General features: G+C 39.6%; 1 protein-coding gene across 1 annotated transcript in view; it reads right to left on the bottom strand.

The window, feature by feature from the left end:
- Positions 1-18,685, bottom strand: part of MELK (maternal embryonic leucine zipper kinase) — a 92,849-nt gene that overhangs the window by 19,084 nt on the left and 55,080 nt on the right. Inside the window, exons 11-13 of the mRNA XM_032860600.1 lie at positions 13,446-13,532; positions 5,332-5,463; positions 302-424 (exon numbers count right to left, since the gene is read on the bottom strand). Of these exons, the coding sequence (XP_032716491.1) occupies positions 302-424; positions 5,332-5,463; positions 13,446-13,532 (342 nt within the window). The remainder of the gene's footprint in view (positions 1-301; positions 425-5,331; positions 5,464-13,445; positions 13,533-18,685) is intronic.

Below are 18,685 nucleotides of genomic sequence, written 5' to 3'. Positions count from 1 at the left end.
GAAAGAAAAGGAGGCGAAAGAGGGGAAGGGAAAGAATGGGAGAAAAAAGCAAAATGAGGAGCAGTAAAGTGCTCCAAAATGGGATCTTGGCTTTCTTCAACTTGGAAATAATTGGCTTCCTTTTCATACATATTCCAACAATCTCTCATTAATGTTTTCAATGGCTTAGGAATTCATTAAATTTCCAAGCACATACACAATACTGCATACTACATGGAACTACTACACACACCCAATGAGAGTCTAGATGTTTTCATAACTAAGACATACACTGCTTTAAATAGTAATACAAATAACTAACCTGTGGTGTTTGAGGAGTGGCCACACCTGCTGATGAACCGTCTCTACACCAGTCATAGTCTATCAATCCAGGTACATGGTTTTCATCACTTGTTGTCATATCTTCTAGACTCAGATTCTTTGGCTATTGAAAACCAGAAAAACTTAGAGACAACACCAACATGATTCAATTTTTAAAAGAGAAGGGAGTTGAGGGAATTTGGAAGGGGAGGTGAACCATGAGAGACTAAGGACTCTGAAAAACAATCTGAGGGCTTTGAAGGGGCGGGGGGTGGGAGGTTGGGGGAACCAGGTCGTGGGTATTAGAGAGGGCACGGATTGCATGGAGCACTGGGTGTGGTGCAAAAACAAGGAATACTGTTACGCTGAAAAGAAATAAAAAATAAAAAAAAAAAAAAGGGTATGTTCAAGGCACAGGGCAAGGCCCTGGAAGCAGAAACAAAGAAGATAATATCTGAAGGAGCTCACCATCTAGGACAGAAAATAGAAAGTCAAAAAGCTCTAATACAAATTATTACATAAGAGACTCTTGGACTCTCAAACAACGTGTCTTGGAACATTTTTACATTATATGCCATACTATTTCACTTATTATCATCAGATAATCACTGTAACAGCAGACAAATAACATAAAAAAGTTCTAAAGGGGCACCTGGGTGGCTCAGTCAGTGAAGCATCTGACTCTTGATTTCAGCTCAAATCCTGATCTCTGGATCCTAGGATTAAGACTTGCTCCACAATCAGGGGGCATCTGCTCCAGGATTCTCTCTCTCCCTTTTCCTCTGCCAGCCCCCCCACTTCAAATAAATAAATAAATCTTAAAAAAAAAAAAAAAGGCTCCAACAAAATAGTAAACAGAAGGGAAATGACTTAGCTTTTTTTGTTGTTAGTACATACAGAGTATGCAGTAATTTCTCCTAGGAATAAACTAGCTAAATGAAACATCTCCTGGGGACAGGATATTTGGGATCCTGTACTAACAATACCACTAGAGTCATTTATCTTCCCTCATTCTTCCCCCTCTACAAACTAAGGGTATACTAGACATACTCTAAATCCTAAGACTATGAAGTATAATCGGATTTTTTTAAAGATTTTATTTATTTAAGAGACAGAGATTACAAGTAGGCAGAGAGGCAGGCGGGGGTGGGGGTGGGGAGCAGGCTCCCCACTGAGCAGAGAGCCCAAGGCGGGGCTTGATCCCAGGACCCTGAGATCATGACCTGAGCTGAAGGCAGAGACTTAACCCACTGAGCCACCCAGGTGCTCATATAATCGGATTTTTTATTTCTCTCTCCTTCCCTTCCCGTCAATATCAAGTTTAGCTGGCCAAACAATTTTACTTGAATTCTTTATACCTCATCATATACTTCCCAGTTTCACTGCCATTGCTCTAATTCATGGACATATCTCAGACATGAACTATTCAAAGAGGCGGTATGGTCTGTGCCACCAGTGTTTCCACCCTCTCAGCCAGAAATTACAGTTTTCTCCAATTATCATGAACTAGAACTAGCTACATGGAGTGCTAGGTGGAGAAAAATACTAAAGCTAAATCTAGGTTCAGTGAGGAAAAGAGCAGTGTTGAATGAATGATGGCTGTCATGGGCACTGCAGAAGGGAGTAACAACATACACATTCTTAACTGAACAAGTCTGGATAAATATTTCTAAATTACTGTCATGTTAGTGACTTACCCTATCTTGTTCAAAAATCAATGGCTCCCATTATCTATAGCATAAAGTCTAACCCTCTGATATGGCATTTCAAGGTTCTCTACAATCTAGATCTCCTATTCTCGCAGCTCACCTCCTCCTTTTCCTCTCACTTTGCCCCTACTTGACCCCTCCACCTCAACCAAAGTCTAGTGACTGCCAACAGAATATATAAAGCACATTTAGGTGCCTGAGATTTTGCTAATTCATTTATCCTGCCCTGAATACTGTGTTCCTTCTTTTCCATTTTTTTCTAGACTTGACTATAGATCCAGTTTGGGTCATCTATGGTGATCACTCCCTTCCTAAACCTTCCTAAACCCACTAGAGCACACCTCTAGCCCTTTATTGGCACCCAATATCTTTTATTCCAGCATAGTGCTATCTTTATGTATGTCTTGCCTCAACTTAACTGTTATAGAGCAAGCATGGGGCTGAAAATGCTAATGATATGTTGATGATATAGTCTTTTATGATTCTTGGATCAGACTATATTATGCTTTCACTGAAAATGCCATCTATTGATTAACAGTTCAGGATTACCTACTTTTTATAAACAACACCCCAGAGAAAAGGGATGATTCTATCAAGAAGAGTACAAAGGAACCTTGTTTCAAGCTTCAGTGATTTGCATAAAATCAGAAAACCCAAAATTTGATTTCTGCTCCATTTTTTTGTCATTAAAATGTCTACCTATCATAAAAATTGATTAAATAACATAAATGCCCAAGTAATTACATGATTAGGGTCAAAGCTCATTAGTTGAAAGAGAAGAGTAAGTATCTTCCCAGATCTTTTCCACTTGAATACTTCATAAATGTTATAAGCAGATAAATTGTTATCAGGCCAATCCAGATGTAAGAAAATTCAAAGGCTTGGGAAAATGTCTCAGGCCTGCTAACTATGGTGCCATAAATATAAAAATTTAGCTAAAGTTTATTAATAAAGTTTATTATAATTTAATATGCATGATTTATATATAATTTAAGACAAAATTAGAATTTATTAGAAGTACAGACTTATCTACTTCCTTTCTGAAACTACCTTGATCAGAAACAGAGTTCATGATTTTGTGTCCTCCTGGACCTAAAGGGATTCACTTCAGTCTGAGAGTTTCAAGGGTCTGGCAATGTGGGCAGGAGGAGTGACAGGACGACTCATGAAGTCCATGCGTGAAAGATCTGTCTGCGCACAGGGTACTCACCAATCCAATAAAGCTCTCTAAGAACAAACTAGAAAACCAACCGAGGAATGACATTATCTCACTCCCAAGATTCCCTTACATAACAGCTACTGACACTTTTCGTGCTTAGTTTGATCAAGATATCAACTAGGAAGGGAAGAAGGGACTGGCAGGATTTGGGAAGAACATAAAATCCCCTATATCTGCAACACATGATTGACAAGTGCCAAAAAGAGAGCTAAATGGAGCAGTAAAGGAATTCAGGGGGGTCAGAGGAAGACTCAACACAAGATCATGAAAAAGGTGGCTTTTTTTTTTTTTTAACAGTTTTAAGACCTAAAGAAATAAAATCACCTCACCTACAGAGTCATTTGGGGTATACTGGATTCCATTAAGAGAGTTAACCACCTCTCTCTGAGAATAATAAAAGTACAATTTGCTAGTGCTAGAATAACTTTAGTTGCAACCTAAATTAACTGAAGGGAAGACTTATTATATTACAAAGTTCCACATCCAGCCAGCAAATGATGTGAAAGGCAGAATTTAGGTAACAAAGAATCAGACAAAAGACAGAGACTCATGTGAACTCTTAGGAATGACCCAGGTGCTTCCAAAAATGTAAAGCTTCTCTACCATTCTAAATGCTCATGACAAAAAAAAAATGAGACAAAGAAGACAAAAATAAAAAAACTTATATGGTCACAACAAACTCATACAAGGAATTTGAATTACATAAGCTATAACTACTGCTCAAAACAAACCTAAACAATCAACATAAATGAATATAAAAATATTCATTGAAATATTTCATGTCTATAATATAAAGTATAATATATCCTCTTTCAGAAATCTTAGTCCCAACAATATTTAAAATTTTTATCCACAACCCAATAATATAGTATCTTTTAAAAGCACTTGCATATACATAAATTATGTAAATAAGCATACTAAAAAAGACTGGAAAGATGTAGTCAAATAAACCTATAGGTAGTAGGTTCATAGATAAGTTCTATTTTCCTTTAGCTTATCTGTGGCTTAAAATTTTTCTGCAACAATCAGAAATTACTTTTGTGGGATGCCTGGGTGGCTCAGTGGGTTAAGCCTTTGCCTTCGGCTCAAGTCATGATCTCAGGGTCCTGGGATTGAGCCCCGCATTGGAGGGTCTCTGCTCAGCAGGGAGCCTGCTTCCGCCTCTCTCTCTGCCTGCCTCTCTGCCTATTTGTCGTCTCTCTCTGTGTCAAATAAATAAAATCTTAAAAAAAAGAAAGAAAGAAATTACTTTTGTGAAAAACAGAGGAGAGGAGAGGATTATTTCAATTCCATGTTAACATTCAGATTTTTAGAGTTAAAGTTCAGAATTTGCCATTTTCTTCACCAAAAATATTTATTTATTTACTTACTTACTTATTTAAATTTTATACCCCCCACCAAAAATATTTAAATCATAAAAGGTCTTTCCTCTGGCTCCCTGACACCAGTGGTGTACCCACTCATGAATGGAGTAAGCACAAGGCTGCTGAACGAGGCTCAATCCATTTAGCGTATGACTCTTGGTTTCAGCTCAGGTCATGATCTCATGACCATGATCTCATGGGTGGTGAGATCGAGTCCTGAGTTGGGCCCCGTGCTCAGCAGGGAGTCTTCTTGAAGAGTCTCTCCCTGTGCCCCACCCCACTGTGCGCGGGCACGCGCGCACACGCTCGCGCTCTCTCTCTCTCGATATATAATAAATAAATAAATTTTAAAAAAGATTATCCCTCTCCCTCTGTAAAAAAAAAAAAAAAAAGAGAGAGTAGTCGGTGTTCACTCAAAAGGTTCTAACATTTCTACATTTCTCTCCCTCTGCCTGAAGCTCCCTCTGCTTATGCTATCAAATAAATAAATAAAATCCTTTTTTTTTTAAAGATTTTATTTCTTTATTTATTTGACAGACAGAGATCACAAGTAGGCAGAGAGCCAGGCAGAGAGAGAGGGAGAAGCAGGCTCCCCGCCAAGCAGAGAGCCCGATGTGGGGCTCGATCCCAGGACCTGGGATCATGACCTGAGCCAAAGGCAGAGGCTTTAACCCACTGAGCCACCCAGGCGCCCCTAAATAAATAAAATCTTAAGAAAAAAAAAAGTTCTAACATTTACCTTGATGTTTGTGAGTGGGGTGATATTGGCTAGTCCACAGGAAAAAGAAGGAAGCCTTAAACGAACTGGTCTTCCCCGAGACTTCTTGGCCAGAAGAAGAAGATAGGTAGCGGTGAGGTGATCATACTGCCACTGGAAAAAAGAAAATCAAGTTGTTTAGAATACTAAAGTTAGTTTTCAGAAATAATGATTTATTTTACATTGTTTTTCTTCCATTCAGGAAAAAAAAAAGCAATCCCCTGTACCAACTCTCTTTCTCTCACACACAGTTTCTACTCCTCAGAGGGAACCACTTTTTTTTTTTTTTTTAAGATTTTATTTATTTATTTGACAGATAGAGACCAGAAGTGGACAGAGAGGCAGGCGGGGGGTGGGGAGGGGGAGGGAGAAGGCTCCTGGGAGCAGAGAGCCTGATGGTGGGGCTCGATCCCAGGACCCTGAGATCATGACCTGAGCCGAAGTCAGAGGCTTTCACTCACTGAGCCTCCCAGGCGCCCCAGGGAACCACTTTTAAATACTTACAGCTATTTCTTCTATGTATCTCTGTTGCTTATACAGCTTTAATTTTTTTTCAGCTTTATATATTATCTATGAATTTCCTAGTATGGAATATAAGGATTTAGATCTACTATGACCCCTTCCTGCCCCATACATTCTGCCTCTTTGCATCCTCCTACTATAATTTTATCACAATTTTTAGTTAAATCAATATTTACACTATCATGATTATGTAAATTAGTATTAACAACTGAATAGGGGTAATGTTCACAATATTTCATTGGTACCCTGACTCTATGCAATTAGAACAGAGGCTAAGAGGTGAGTCGGGTCCTGGGGCACCCTGCCATGAAGATCATGAAACTTTTAAACACTGGGTCCCTTGGGGCGCCTGGGTGGCTCAGTGGGTTAAGCCGCTGCCTTCGGCTCAGGTCATGATCTCAGGGTCCTGGGATCGAGTCCCGCATCGGGCTCTCTGCTCAGCGGGGAGCCTGCTTCCCTCTCTCTCTGCCTGCCTCTCTGTCTACTTGTGATCTCTCTCTGTCAAATAAATAAATAAAATCTTAAAAAATAAAATAAAATAAAATAAACACTGGGTCCCAGGGGAGACGGGAGAGAGGTGCCCAGGGGACCTGAGGGAGGTAGTGGACAACAGGGAGGGCACTCCGAGTAGGAATTCTTTACTAATGAGTAGATAAATATTCGAATATCCTAACAACCAATATGGAACTGCAGATAAACCACAGGGGGTACTACCCTTGCATTTCCTTCTTTTGTATCTTGGTTTTTCCTGAAGTTAAAAATAAAAAAGAGGCAGTTGCTCGTCTTACTAATTCAACTCCACACTCCCCAGCACTCTTCATCTCGCCTCGACATGTCCACACACACCAGCTATTCCGTTCCCTCCAACATTGCCCCTTCGGAGATATTCCACCTGCTGTCTCCATGCTCCACTCTTGTCTGGCTTCTTTCTCAACCTGCAACTCAACTGTTGGTCTAGGGATTCCCCTCACATCTATTCTACAATGTATCCCCAGTTTCCCAGATCCTAAATATTCCTCTTTCTTGGATACTCTCTTGTCTGGGTGGAAAACATCCTCCAGTAACTTCCTGAGGGTGGATGAATGGGAGGTAAATCTTGTGCGACCCTGAATTTATGACAAATGACTGCATTCCCTGCTCACACTTGATTCTGGTTGGGCTGAGTACAGAATTCTAGGATGACAATAATTTTCACAGTTTTGAAAAAATTGTTCCATGGTCCTCTCACTTCTAGTACAGATACTGAAAAATCCAAGGTCTTCCTGACTCCAGGCCTTTCTTTATGATCTTTTGGAGGCTTTTTTTTTTGGGGGGGGGGGTCCTCTGGAAACTTTTTGAATATTCTCTTTTCCCCAGTTTTCTGAAATTTCACTTTGTGTTCATCTATTTTCATTCATATTTCCAAAACCTGGCTAAACCCCTTCATTCTTAAAAAACTCAGTTTTATTAACTTAGAAACCATCAGTTCTGGAATACTTCTTGTATTATTATTATTTTTTTTATGTTTTCTTCTCTTCTTTCTTCTGTTTTATCTTCCTGTAACTTCTATTATTTGTATGTTGGACCTTTCTTACCCATTCTCTTCTATTTGTTCATCTATCTCTTTGTTTTTAGATCCTATTTTTAAGAGGTTTTCCTTTAATTTTACTTCCAATCATTTCTACTAAGCTTTTCATTTCTGTGGTCATATCTTAAATTTTCAAGAGCTATCTCTTGAAATGTTCCTTTTTAGTCATCTTATTCCTATTTCAAAGAAGAAATAGCCTTTCTTATCTCTGGGAATATTAATTATCACTTCAAGCCATTTTCTTCCACTCCCTGCTTATCTCTTATTTCTGAGTATCTTTACTTTTCTTCCTTCTCTACCACCTCACCACCCCCACCATTTGTTTTGATCTCTGATTTTCATGTTAGAGGTTTTCCTCAAATGTGTGATAAGCTTTGGCCGCCTATCTCTACTGAAAGATGAAGAATTACAAAGCACAGTTAATTAAAGGCTTTCAGTATAGTCTGAGGCTGCTCATCACCTTGGCGGCTTCTCTCTATGGTGAACAGACAGGAATCTGAACTCCCAACCATTAGTATAGTAGGTCCTCTCTTTGGCTTTTCCCTAGAATTGAATCTTCCAATATTTTCCCCACCCCCACTGCAAACAGGATAAAATCCTGGTTCCAACATTCTCAGGCTTGAACAGGGAAGGTGGTTAGAGATAGCGTTTCACTCCTGAATATGAAGACTGCATGTAGCTATGCGTCCATTTCAGAATGGCTCATCACCCCCACCCAAGCTGTGTATGGTAAGCGAGTTCCTCTTGTTCACTGTCACCCATTTCCTGGTGGGGTAAGGAGGAGGTGGATGTTGTGCAGCACAAGGTAGAGAAAGGGACCTGGGGTCCAACTGCTTCTAGTACAGATTTTCAACCGATCTTCCTATTTTCCACCCTACTTATTTCCCAACTTCAGAGGCTCCGAGTACCTCTAATTCTTAAGTCTTTCTGGAGCCTAAGGCTCTAATCAATTTGCTTATTTTCTTTTCTTTCCCACCGTAGACACTTAACTTTCAGCTTTTTCTAAAATGCTATGTCAGATGCCACTTCTCTATTTTATAACTCCCCAAATTTTATTGACATAACTTTTTGTCTCCTCTTTTATCCTCAACATCCTTGTGAATTTTTTATATTTTTATCTCTTTATTATTATTTTAGTGAGGTTTTAGGGAAGTGTTGTATGTAAACACACCTGTTCAATCCACTGTATATAACTACAAGTTTCTAAATAATGGACTCATAAAACTAGGTGACTCTACCCTACAGGAGTGTTAAATTTTAATAAATTAAATAATATTTAATGCATGTATCTCCTCACAAGGCACATGATCCAAAAGGGCCTACTACCAAAAAGGTGTAAATAAAAACTGTTATTATTAATAAATTTTGTCAGTTAATATTTTAGATAGCCACAATCAGCATGTATCTTTGAAATCTATATAATGGACCTATCAAGCTAGTGGAAGAAGTATAAAATTCTGTGATAAATTATCAAAGAATGCTGCCTTTAATCCAGACAGGATGGGCTGGAAGGAAGGACAGAAAAAGTTTCATAGAGAAGGTACTTGGGAAGTGGATAAAAACTATGCAATCACAATCACTCTCCAGTATGATAGTCCTACCTTTGTGAAAGAGATGCCATACACTGATTACAGACAATGGCTCAGAAACAAGTTGCCACCTCCTTAGATTGTAAACAATACCTGGACAGTTTTAGATGGAGTCCTCTCAGCCTGCCTCGGAGTTTTACAACTCTAAGCCCTCTTTATCCCGAAGCAAAAAGGCATCCTTTTAATAAGATTTTTGCCATAGCCCCTGCACACTACTCATTACGATTAGACACATGGAGGAGTTGTGTGTTCAGTAACAGATGAATTGGCACACTAGTTACACTTTCAGGTGATGTCAGTCCACAAGTCTAACACAACCCATGTCTCCAGCAGCTCCCTGTTTTGAAAGTCAAATGTCTGAAAGTAAAGCAACAGGTCTATCTATCATAAAGAAGGCTCCATTCCTAAAAAAACGAAACATTCTAAAATCCCCAGTTCTTGTTCACACAGACTACATGTTAGAGAACTGCCCAAGCCCCTGGGCTGAGGACAGGCAGTTACTGAGACAAAGCATTTGAGAAATTGAGGAATGGCTCACTGTCCTTCCTGAGCTTGGCTGTGAGGTCCTCAATCTTTAAACTTCTGCCACCAGAATACAGGGCGATTTGCACTGCAGGGGTGGGGGAAGAGATTGATCTGAATAGGTTCTCATATGCATGTGTAACCCTAGTGAAGTCCCCCTACCAGATGACTGGCTGCTCCCACAACTCACAGTCACTCACACCTGGAAGGAGAGGGGAAAAGTAAGGAATGCAGTCAGGTGGAAGGAAGCTCTAGCACCACTACTGTGAGTCTCAAGAGGGCCATGGTGAGATAGTTCAAAATCATAACACATATGAAACTCTAACTTCTGCATATAAAAAGCAGTTTAGAGGGCTCATGTATGGGGCACCTGGGTGGCTCTGTCAGCTAAGTGTCTGACTTCGGCTCAGGTCATGATCTCAGGGTCCTGGGATCCAGCCCTGCATCTGGCCCCATGTCAGGTTCCGCACTCAGTGGGAATCTGCTTCTCCTTCTCTCTCTGCCCCTACCCCAACTCTTGCTCTAAATTTGTCTCTGTCTCAAATAAATAAATAAGACCGTATTTATTTATTTGACAGAGAGAGAGATACAGTGAGAGAGGGAACATAAGCAGAGGGAGAAGCAGACTTCTCGCTGAGCAGGAAACCCCATGCGGGGCTCGATCCCAGGTCCCTGGGACCATGACTTGAGCCAAAGGCAGACGCCCAAGAACTGAGCCACCCAAGTGCCCCTAAATAAGATCTTTTAAAAAAAGAGACAGAGCTCATATAAATGATATAAAAGTGGGAGTTCAAGGAGTCAAACATTTGAGAATAATATTGCTTTTCTCTCTGCACAAAGATCAGCAGCACCATACCAGCATGGATCTCACTAAACTGGTTTCTCCCTGTCTAACCAGCCCCCAAAATAAAGGCAAAGCTCCCAAAGTGCCAGAAAAAGTATAAAAGACCACAGATGACTTCAAATCTGGATTCCCTGAAGCTATTTAAACTGGAAAGTACTAGGACCAATGTGAATTCTCTTAGACTACCTAAACCAAGATTTCTCAACCGCAACATTATTGGCCTTTGGCCTGGATAATTCTCTCTTCTGAGGGCTATTCTGAGCATTGTGAGATATTTAGCAGAATCCCGGCCTCTAACCACTAGATTCCATTAGCATGTATACATACCCATGTTGTGACAACCAAAAATGTGCCCTGAGAGGCAAAATCACTCCCAGTTGAAAACCACTGACTTACACCAATGCTTCTCAAGCTTTTATGTACATAGGAATCACTCAGGGATTTTACTAAAATGCAGATTATTCTGATTCAGTAGGTCTGAAGTGGGGCCTGAGAGTCTGCATTTCTGACAAGCACCAAGTGATGCTAATGCTGCCAGTCAGAACATACTCTGAATGGCAAAAATTTATAGTAGTAGGAGTTGAGAAGTACTACTCTAAATTTTTGCCATTTGGGAAGCTATTAAAAATTCTGATGTTTAGGCCACACACCAAACCAATGAAATCATAATCTCTGGGGGTGAGACCTAGGCACTGGGATTAGTTTAAAGTACCCAGGAGACTCTAGTGCTCAGATAAAGTTGACAATCTCACATTTAGAATGCATAGCCTATCCTACTCATCCCTAGGACTGGAAAATAAGTATAAACAAGCATTTTAGAAGGAGGGAAGAGTACAAAAGAAGAAAAACTATTACTTTCTTCACAGCATTCTTGATGTTGTTCAAGTCTAGCTTTTAGAATCATGGAGATCTTTAGAGAGAGTAACCACCAGAAAACAATCTCCATCATGCTTCATTATCTACTTTTTCTGTAACAGAAGTAAATAATTCCTATTTCCATTTCACTTTTAAGTTTGAAAACTATATGTAAAAACCACATAAAGGATACTATTTTACGAACTTTTTTCAATAGTTCTTGAAATTCCAACATGGGTCTCGAACTCACGATCCCAAGATCAAGACCTGAGCTCAGAACAAGAGCTGGACACCCAACCAAGCCATCCAGACACTCTACTAAGTATATTAGCTTTAAGATTCAGATTTTAAGTCTATTGATCTCAAACCAAATTTTTTCTCAATAAAATGACAGGATGTGTGGGACTAACTGAAATATCCTAGTTAGAAAGGACAGATGGGAGAGGGTCCTGGGATACAGATAAAACTGGCAAAGTGTCATTAACTGTTGAAAGTGATGATGATTACATGGAAGATCACTGTTAAACGATTCTATTCTACTTTTGTAGGTGTTTGAAAACTTGTAAAACAAAAATTTTAAAAGAAATCTTATGTATCTGAAATAGTCTTGTATTAAAGATCATCCTAAAGAAAAAGTCATACTTTTTATTTTTAAGTTACTTCAATGGAAACTTCAAATTTTCATTATAAAAGATCTTGCAACAATTCCCAATTCTTTTTTTTAATTTAATTTTATTTATTTATTTGACAGACCGAGATCACAAGTAGGCAGAGAGGCAGGCAGAGAGAGAGAGGAAGGGAAGCAGGCTCCCTGTTGAGCAGAAAGCCCGATGCAGGGCTCAATCCCAGGACCCTGAGACCATGACCTGAGCCGAAGGCAGAGGCTTAACCCACTGAGCCACCTAGGCGCCCCAACAATTCCCAATTCTTGACATTCCTTTAAAGGCATTATCCAGGGAGCACCTAGGTGGCTCAGTCGTTAAACATCTGCCTTTGGCTCAGGTCATGACCCCAGGGTCCTGGGATCAAGCCCCCGCATCTGGCTCCCTGCTCTGCAGGAAGCCTGCCTCTCCCACTCCCACTCCCACTGCTATGTTCCCTCTCTCACTGTGGCTCTCTGTCAAATAAATAAAATCTTTAAAAAATAAAGGCATTATCCAGGGTGTCTGCATGGCTCAGTTGGCTAAGCACTTGCCTTTGGCTCAGGTCATGATCTCAGGGTCCTAGGATCTAGCCCTGTGTTGGGATCCCTGCTCAGTGGGGAGCTGCTTCTCCCTCTCCCTCTGCCCCTCCCCCCTCACTCATGCTCTCTCTCTCTTTCTCTCAAACAAAATCTTTAAAAATAAAATAAAGGCATTATCCATGAAAAACTAAATTATCATTCTGTTTTCCACACACATTCCAGAACCTTGCTTATTATATCATTCAAAAGAAATCCTTTATACCTTCTCAGTGAAAAGAACTGTGGCTTAGCAAAGCTTTTAGTAAAAAAAATTTTTGCTTAAAGCCTTTACCTTGCAAATTAGAAGAGAAAAAATACAAATCATAGATGATGAAAGACACAGTATTAAATCAGGAGCAAAGTTAGGCACAATCCCTGCTTCAGGTTAGATTATACTCAGTCAGCAGTGAGTACCTCCATCTGTAGGAAAAAATCTAGAGATTGAGCATCTGAAGGAGCTAAAATGATCCAACACAGAAATCATGATAATGATTTCATGGTATTTGGTTCATAAGCTTAGGGGTGATGTGATGCTACAAGGTTGCTTTTAAGTAAGAAGAAAAGTGCTTCACATGTACCTATTCCCACAGCAGAATCATAGTTCCATGTTAGAGAATTTCAAGGAGTAAAATCAGAACTCCGTCAATTCTCTGTGGACTAGTATTTTCTGTTTCTTTATTTTTTCCCCACTATAATTTTCCTTAATCAATGTTATTTTTAAGAGGATATCCAGCATAAACAATGAATTTTGGAACACACACACAAAAAATTAAATTTTTTAAAAAGAGGATATCCAGCGGGCATGAGAAAAGAATTGAGTGAAAATCATACACAAATATATTATTTATATCCAAGATAAAATCCTAGGTCTGAAAAATGTTCTACTCTTTTTAATGTACTTTATCGGTACATTTATTTTATCAATAAACAATAAAACAAAAGATGTTATTCTCGAATTCACATTGTACTTCTTACCAATGAAATTAAATCCTCCATAGTCTGTCTGTTATTTCTGTGATGTACGGAAAGTTCTGTTACACAATCTTCATCGAGGTGAATAAGCTACAAAAAAAATTATAAACTTTTTATTAACAAAAAATTACAAACATATTTATTGTTTTCAAATCTTAAAGCTAGCATAATTACTTTGTAATAGCAAAACAACAGGAGTTCATCAAATTCTTAAGTAGGAATAAACACTCTCCATAATTTGTAAAGGTATCAGCAGGTGACAGTAAGCAGTTCACAAAGAGGAACCCTTGCCTCGCCCTTCACATCCCATCATCAGCTGATTAATTCTTAAAATTATGTTATGTAGCCAAGGTACTCCGTCCTCCTTCCCCACTGTAAGACCTGCATGGCATTTTCATCAAGGAACAGTCATCTGGGCACAAAGATCAGTGGCTCTCCAACAGGCTGGAGAAAAGAGTGGCTCAGACTTGTAGCACAGTGCACGTCAAGCTACATTTGGGCTTAGCACCAATCCAAGGAGCCCTCATGATGCTAAGGGACCTAGTGAAGCACAACTTCAAAAAGTGAGATAGTTTCTAGATAAGCTTTATTTTGCTTAAGGAAAGAAATCATCCAAGTACTCAGATCCATCCACGAAGGGCCAGAAATAGGTTCTAAGAACGAAATCTGAAAAAATGAGAACCAAAAGGCTGAAGGGGCCTAGCCTGGACCTTGAACAGGAGTTCAGAAGATCACAGTGGAAGAGATTCATAAGGAATGTGATTTTAAAGTCATCTCTGCCATGTACGAATTCTCTTCACAACAACCCCAATAAGTGATCTTTTACTTTCTGCCCTAAGTTCTCCGTTCCCGGGAATCAGAACAGCTGGGATGGCTAGCTTCTGCCCTGTCCCCTAAGATCTGTCTGCCTATGATCTCCATTCAGTGTCAGTACAATCTGACAGCTAACGGACTTTGGAATTAGGAAGACCTAGGTTTGGGTTGTGAAATCACTAAATAACTGTATGACCTTGAGTAGGTTATTATTCGTCTCAGAGCCTCAGTTCCACTATCTGTAAAGCAGAAACAGAAGCTGCCTTGCAATACATGTAACATATGTGGAGAGCCTAGCACATCTAAACAGAGTAGACCCTCAAAAAATGATTAACTATTTTTACTAACAGCCATAATTTTACTTTCTCCTTTGTGTAAGCACTTTTCAGAAATTTGAATATTCCTAGTACAGACAAGTTTTCTCTTTTCTAGTTCCCTTCACCAACATGTTAATGATTACCACCCCTTGCCATCCTGGACCTTTCTTTAGATCGCACATTCTAGGTTGTCCCTGACCCTCAGTGTGAAGTGTTCAGAATCAAACATAATATACCAGGAGAGGTCTGCCCACCACAAAGCAGAGCAATATCCTGAACATTCCCTTGTTCTGGACACCACACTTGTAATAATGGATTAAAGAGAAAATCATGCTGCCATCATGAAAACAGAGGAACACTAGAAACAATGACCGGCCTCACTGGCTGGTATAAGCACAACCTCATGGATTACGGAGAACGTGAGGACCACAGAAGCTCATACTTATGATACCATATGAAAGTTCCAAATGCTAAGATAAGTTTCCACTATGTTGCTTTGACCTTAGCAGTTCCCCCTACTGTAGATACCCCCTTTGGGAAAGTTCCAACCTCAGAAGCTCAGACACTTTACCACCAGTTGGGCATCTTCTTTGACACCAGTTGATGTGACTACTGCTCAAGGAGAAGATTTCTGAGATTCCCTCCATAATCTTAATGTTACTCTCCTAAAAACAGGGGTGCCTGGGTGGCTCAGTCAGTTAAGCGTTTGACTCTTGATTTCGGCTAGGTCATGATCTCAGGGACATGAAATCAAGCCCCACGTCAGGCTCCACACTTGTAGAACCTGCTTAAGATTCTCACTCTCACCCTCTCCCTCTGCCCTTCCCCTGACCGGCTCTCTCTTGCTCATTTTTTCTCAAAAAACAGTCTCTTAAAAACAAACAAAAAAAAACCTTTCTCTCTCTCCTAGCCTCCTGATTTTACCACAAGGTGTGTGTGGGAGAGGAGGGAAGGGTATAAAGAAGTTGTTAGCTTCTTTGCTGGACTCCTGAACGGGAGAGGTTAAAGAGTAGGGTGGACAAGACTCCAAAGTCTGAAACATATGGCTTATCTCAAGTTTTCCAAAGAGACTCAATACTTTAAGTATAGATGGTCCCAGACTTACAACAGTTCAACTTAAAATTTTTCAACTTGACCATGGTGCAAAAGTGATACACGTTCAGTAAAAACTGTACTTCACACTTTGAATTTTGATCTTGTCCCTAACGATATATGGTATGATACACTCCTATGATGCTGGGCAGGGCAACAAGCTGCAGCTCCCCGTCAGTCAGTGATCGTGAGAAGAAAGAGCCAATACATTTACAGCCATTCTGTACCTACACGATCATTCTGTTTTTCACTGCAGTACAGTAATCAGCAAGTTACATGAGATATTCAACACTTTATTATAAAATGCTTTGTGTTCAATGAGTTTGCCCAACTGCAGGCTAATGTAAGTGTCCAGAGCATCTTTGAGGGAGGCCAGGCTGGGCTATGCCATTCAGTAGGTTAGATGCATTAAATGCATCTTCGACTTACAATATTTTCAACTTAAAATGGGTTTATATATTTTATATAATATATAAAAATATATAATAATATTGTATATTGTATATATATTTATTATTTATATATTTTCAACTTATGAAGGGTTTATATGTAACCCCTTAAGTCAAGGAAGATCTGTACTCTGAATTCTCAGCCACATATACTCAAGTTAAATTAAGTACAAAAATGAATACCAAAAGCTGGCTAATTATTTTGGATTATCCGTGCCTACTACATTTCCTGTTCAGTAGGGCAGAAAATAGAACAGAATATAACTTCTATTTGATTCAATACTTGGGTACTAGAGCTATGTGTGAAAATGATAGAAGGAGATCATGCATATAGTTATAGAATAGCACCTATACATTAAATATCCAAGTAAATCTGAATTATTTTTTATAATTCACTCTTGAAGAAACAGAAAACTGAGGGGAGAAAAGCAAATACTTTGAAAAGCAATAATCATCGCTTCTACTTCCCCTGTATATTACTCATTTGATCCCTGAAGCAATACTGTAAGGCAGGCAAGACAGATGAATGACATAACATGTAAAGGCACTCTATAAATGACAAAACATAACCCAAACATACATATGACTGACATCAGAAAACTCATACTGGAGGAAGAAAATGAAGACTCAGAAAGATTCCTGGAATGTGCCCAGGACTGGCATTTTTTTTTTTTTTAAGATTTTATTTATTTATTTGAGAGAGAGAGAATGGGAGAGAGAATGAGAGGGAAGAAGGTCAGAGGGAGAAGGTCAGAGGGAGAAGCAGACTCCCCATGGAGCTGGGAGCCCGATGTGGGACTCAATCCCGGGACTCCAGGATCATGACCTGAGCCAAAGGCAGTTGCTTAACCAATTGAGCCACCCAGGCGGCCCCAAGACTGGCATTTTTTGTTCCTAGTCCAGAGTCTGTTCTATCGAACCACTACGCCACCTCTCTAAAACTCTGCTCCATGAGCTATTTTAACAGAGACCAGACAAGCAACCCTTGTCACAAAGGCCACAGCTACACAGGATGCAGGCCCCAGATTTGAATGATTTGACCTGCCAGATCCATCACATTCTGGAGCCCTTATGTCTAGGTTTAAATCCTGGTTCTACACTTACTGTTTGATCTTGGGGAAGTTTCTTTGTGATTCTGTGTCTCAATTGCCTCATCTACACAATGGAGACAATAATAGTACCTACTTCAGAGGATTAAATGAGTGAAAAGAATTAAAAACACAAAACCCTATTTAAAAAAAAAAAGTATACGTAATTTCTTTTTTTAAGATTTTATTTATTTATTTGACAGAGAGAGAGATCACAAGTAGGCAGAGAGGTAGGCAGAGAGAGAAGGGGAAGCAGGCTCCCTGCTGAACAGAGAGCCTGATGTGGGGCTCTATCCCAGGACCCTGAGATCGTGACCTGAGCTGCAGGCAGAGGTTTTAACCCACTGAGCCACCCAGGTGTCCCTGTAAATATTTAAATAATTTTAAATATTTTCAAAAATTTAACTGCTCTGTAAAATTTAAAGTAATAACTCTGTTCTGCCCCTGACTCTTAAAGGTAATATCCTGGGGCGCCTGGGTGGCTCAGTGGGTTAAAGCCTCTGCCTCTGGCTCGGGTCATGATCCCAAGCCCCGCATCGGGCTCTCTGCTCAGCAGGGAGCCTGCTTCCCTTCTCTTCTCTCTGCCTACTTGTGATCTCTGTCTGTCAAATAAATAAATTAAAAAAAAAATTTTTTAAAAAGGTAATATCCTAAGGGCTCTATACTATACTCTAGTATAATATATAGAGTTCTTACATAATAGCACACTACTCAATTATAGTATGTATTCAGTAAATATTAGCAATTATTATACTAAAATACAAGCAAAATTACATACTTTTTTTGAACACTCAGAACTATATATTTTACTTTATACTGCACCCAAATTTAAAATAATTTTTGTGTTGGTGAAATCAGAGACTTTCTTCATGTTGGCATCTGTTCTCCCACAAGCAGTGGTGTATCTTATGCTATGAGGATCATGGCTGAGAAGACACGCCAAGCCATCCCACACATGGAGAAATGATGACCCCCAATGGCTGAACACAGGCATTTGCACCACCCACTCCCTCACCCTCACAGGGGACACATCCCCGATTGCCTGGCCCTGCTAGTGCACTGCTCGCACACCTGCACACTCTGCTCTTCTGAGGCAAAGTACTGACAGTTGCTTGAATGAAGCTGTTGCTCAACAACCTAACCTTACAGCTAAAACAGCTCGAAAAAGAACAAGAAGGGCAGCCTAAAGCCATCGGAAAGAAGGAAATAATAAAGAGTAGAACAGAAATAAATGATATAGAAACAAACAAACCAAAAACAATAGACCAGATCAATGAAACCAGGGGCTGGTTCTTTGAAAACAACTAATAAAACTGATTGACCTCTAGCCAGACTTATCAAAAAGAAAAGAGAAAGGACCCAAATAAATAAAATCACAAATAAGAAAGGAGAAATAACCAAAAACACAGAAATGCAAGTAATTATAAGATATAATTATGAAAAACTATATGCCAACAAACTGGACAAACTAGAAGAAATGGATA

The sequence above is a fragment of the Lontra canadensis genome, unplaced genomic scaffold (assembly GCF_010015895.1).
Source record: "Lontra canadensis isolate GAN:19392208 unplaced genomic scaffold, GSC_riverotter_1.0 scaffold19, whole genome shotgun sequence".
Lineage (NCBI taxonomy): Eukaryota > Metazoa > Chordata > Mammalia > Carnivora > Mustelidae > Lontra > Lontra canadensis.
Note: the sequence above shows the minus strand (reverse complement) of the source record. Positions and strands in the feature narration are given on the sequence as shown.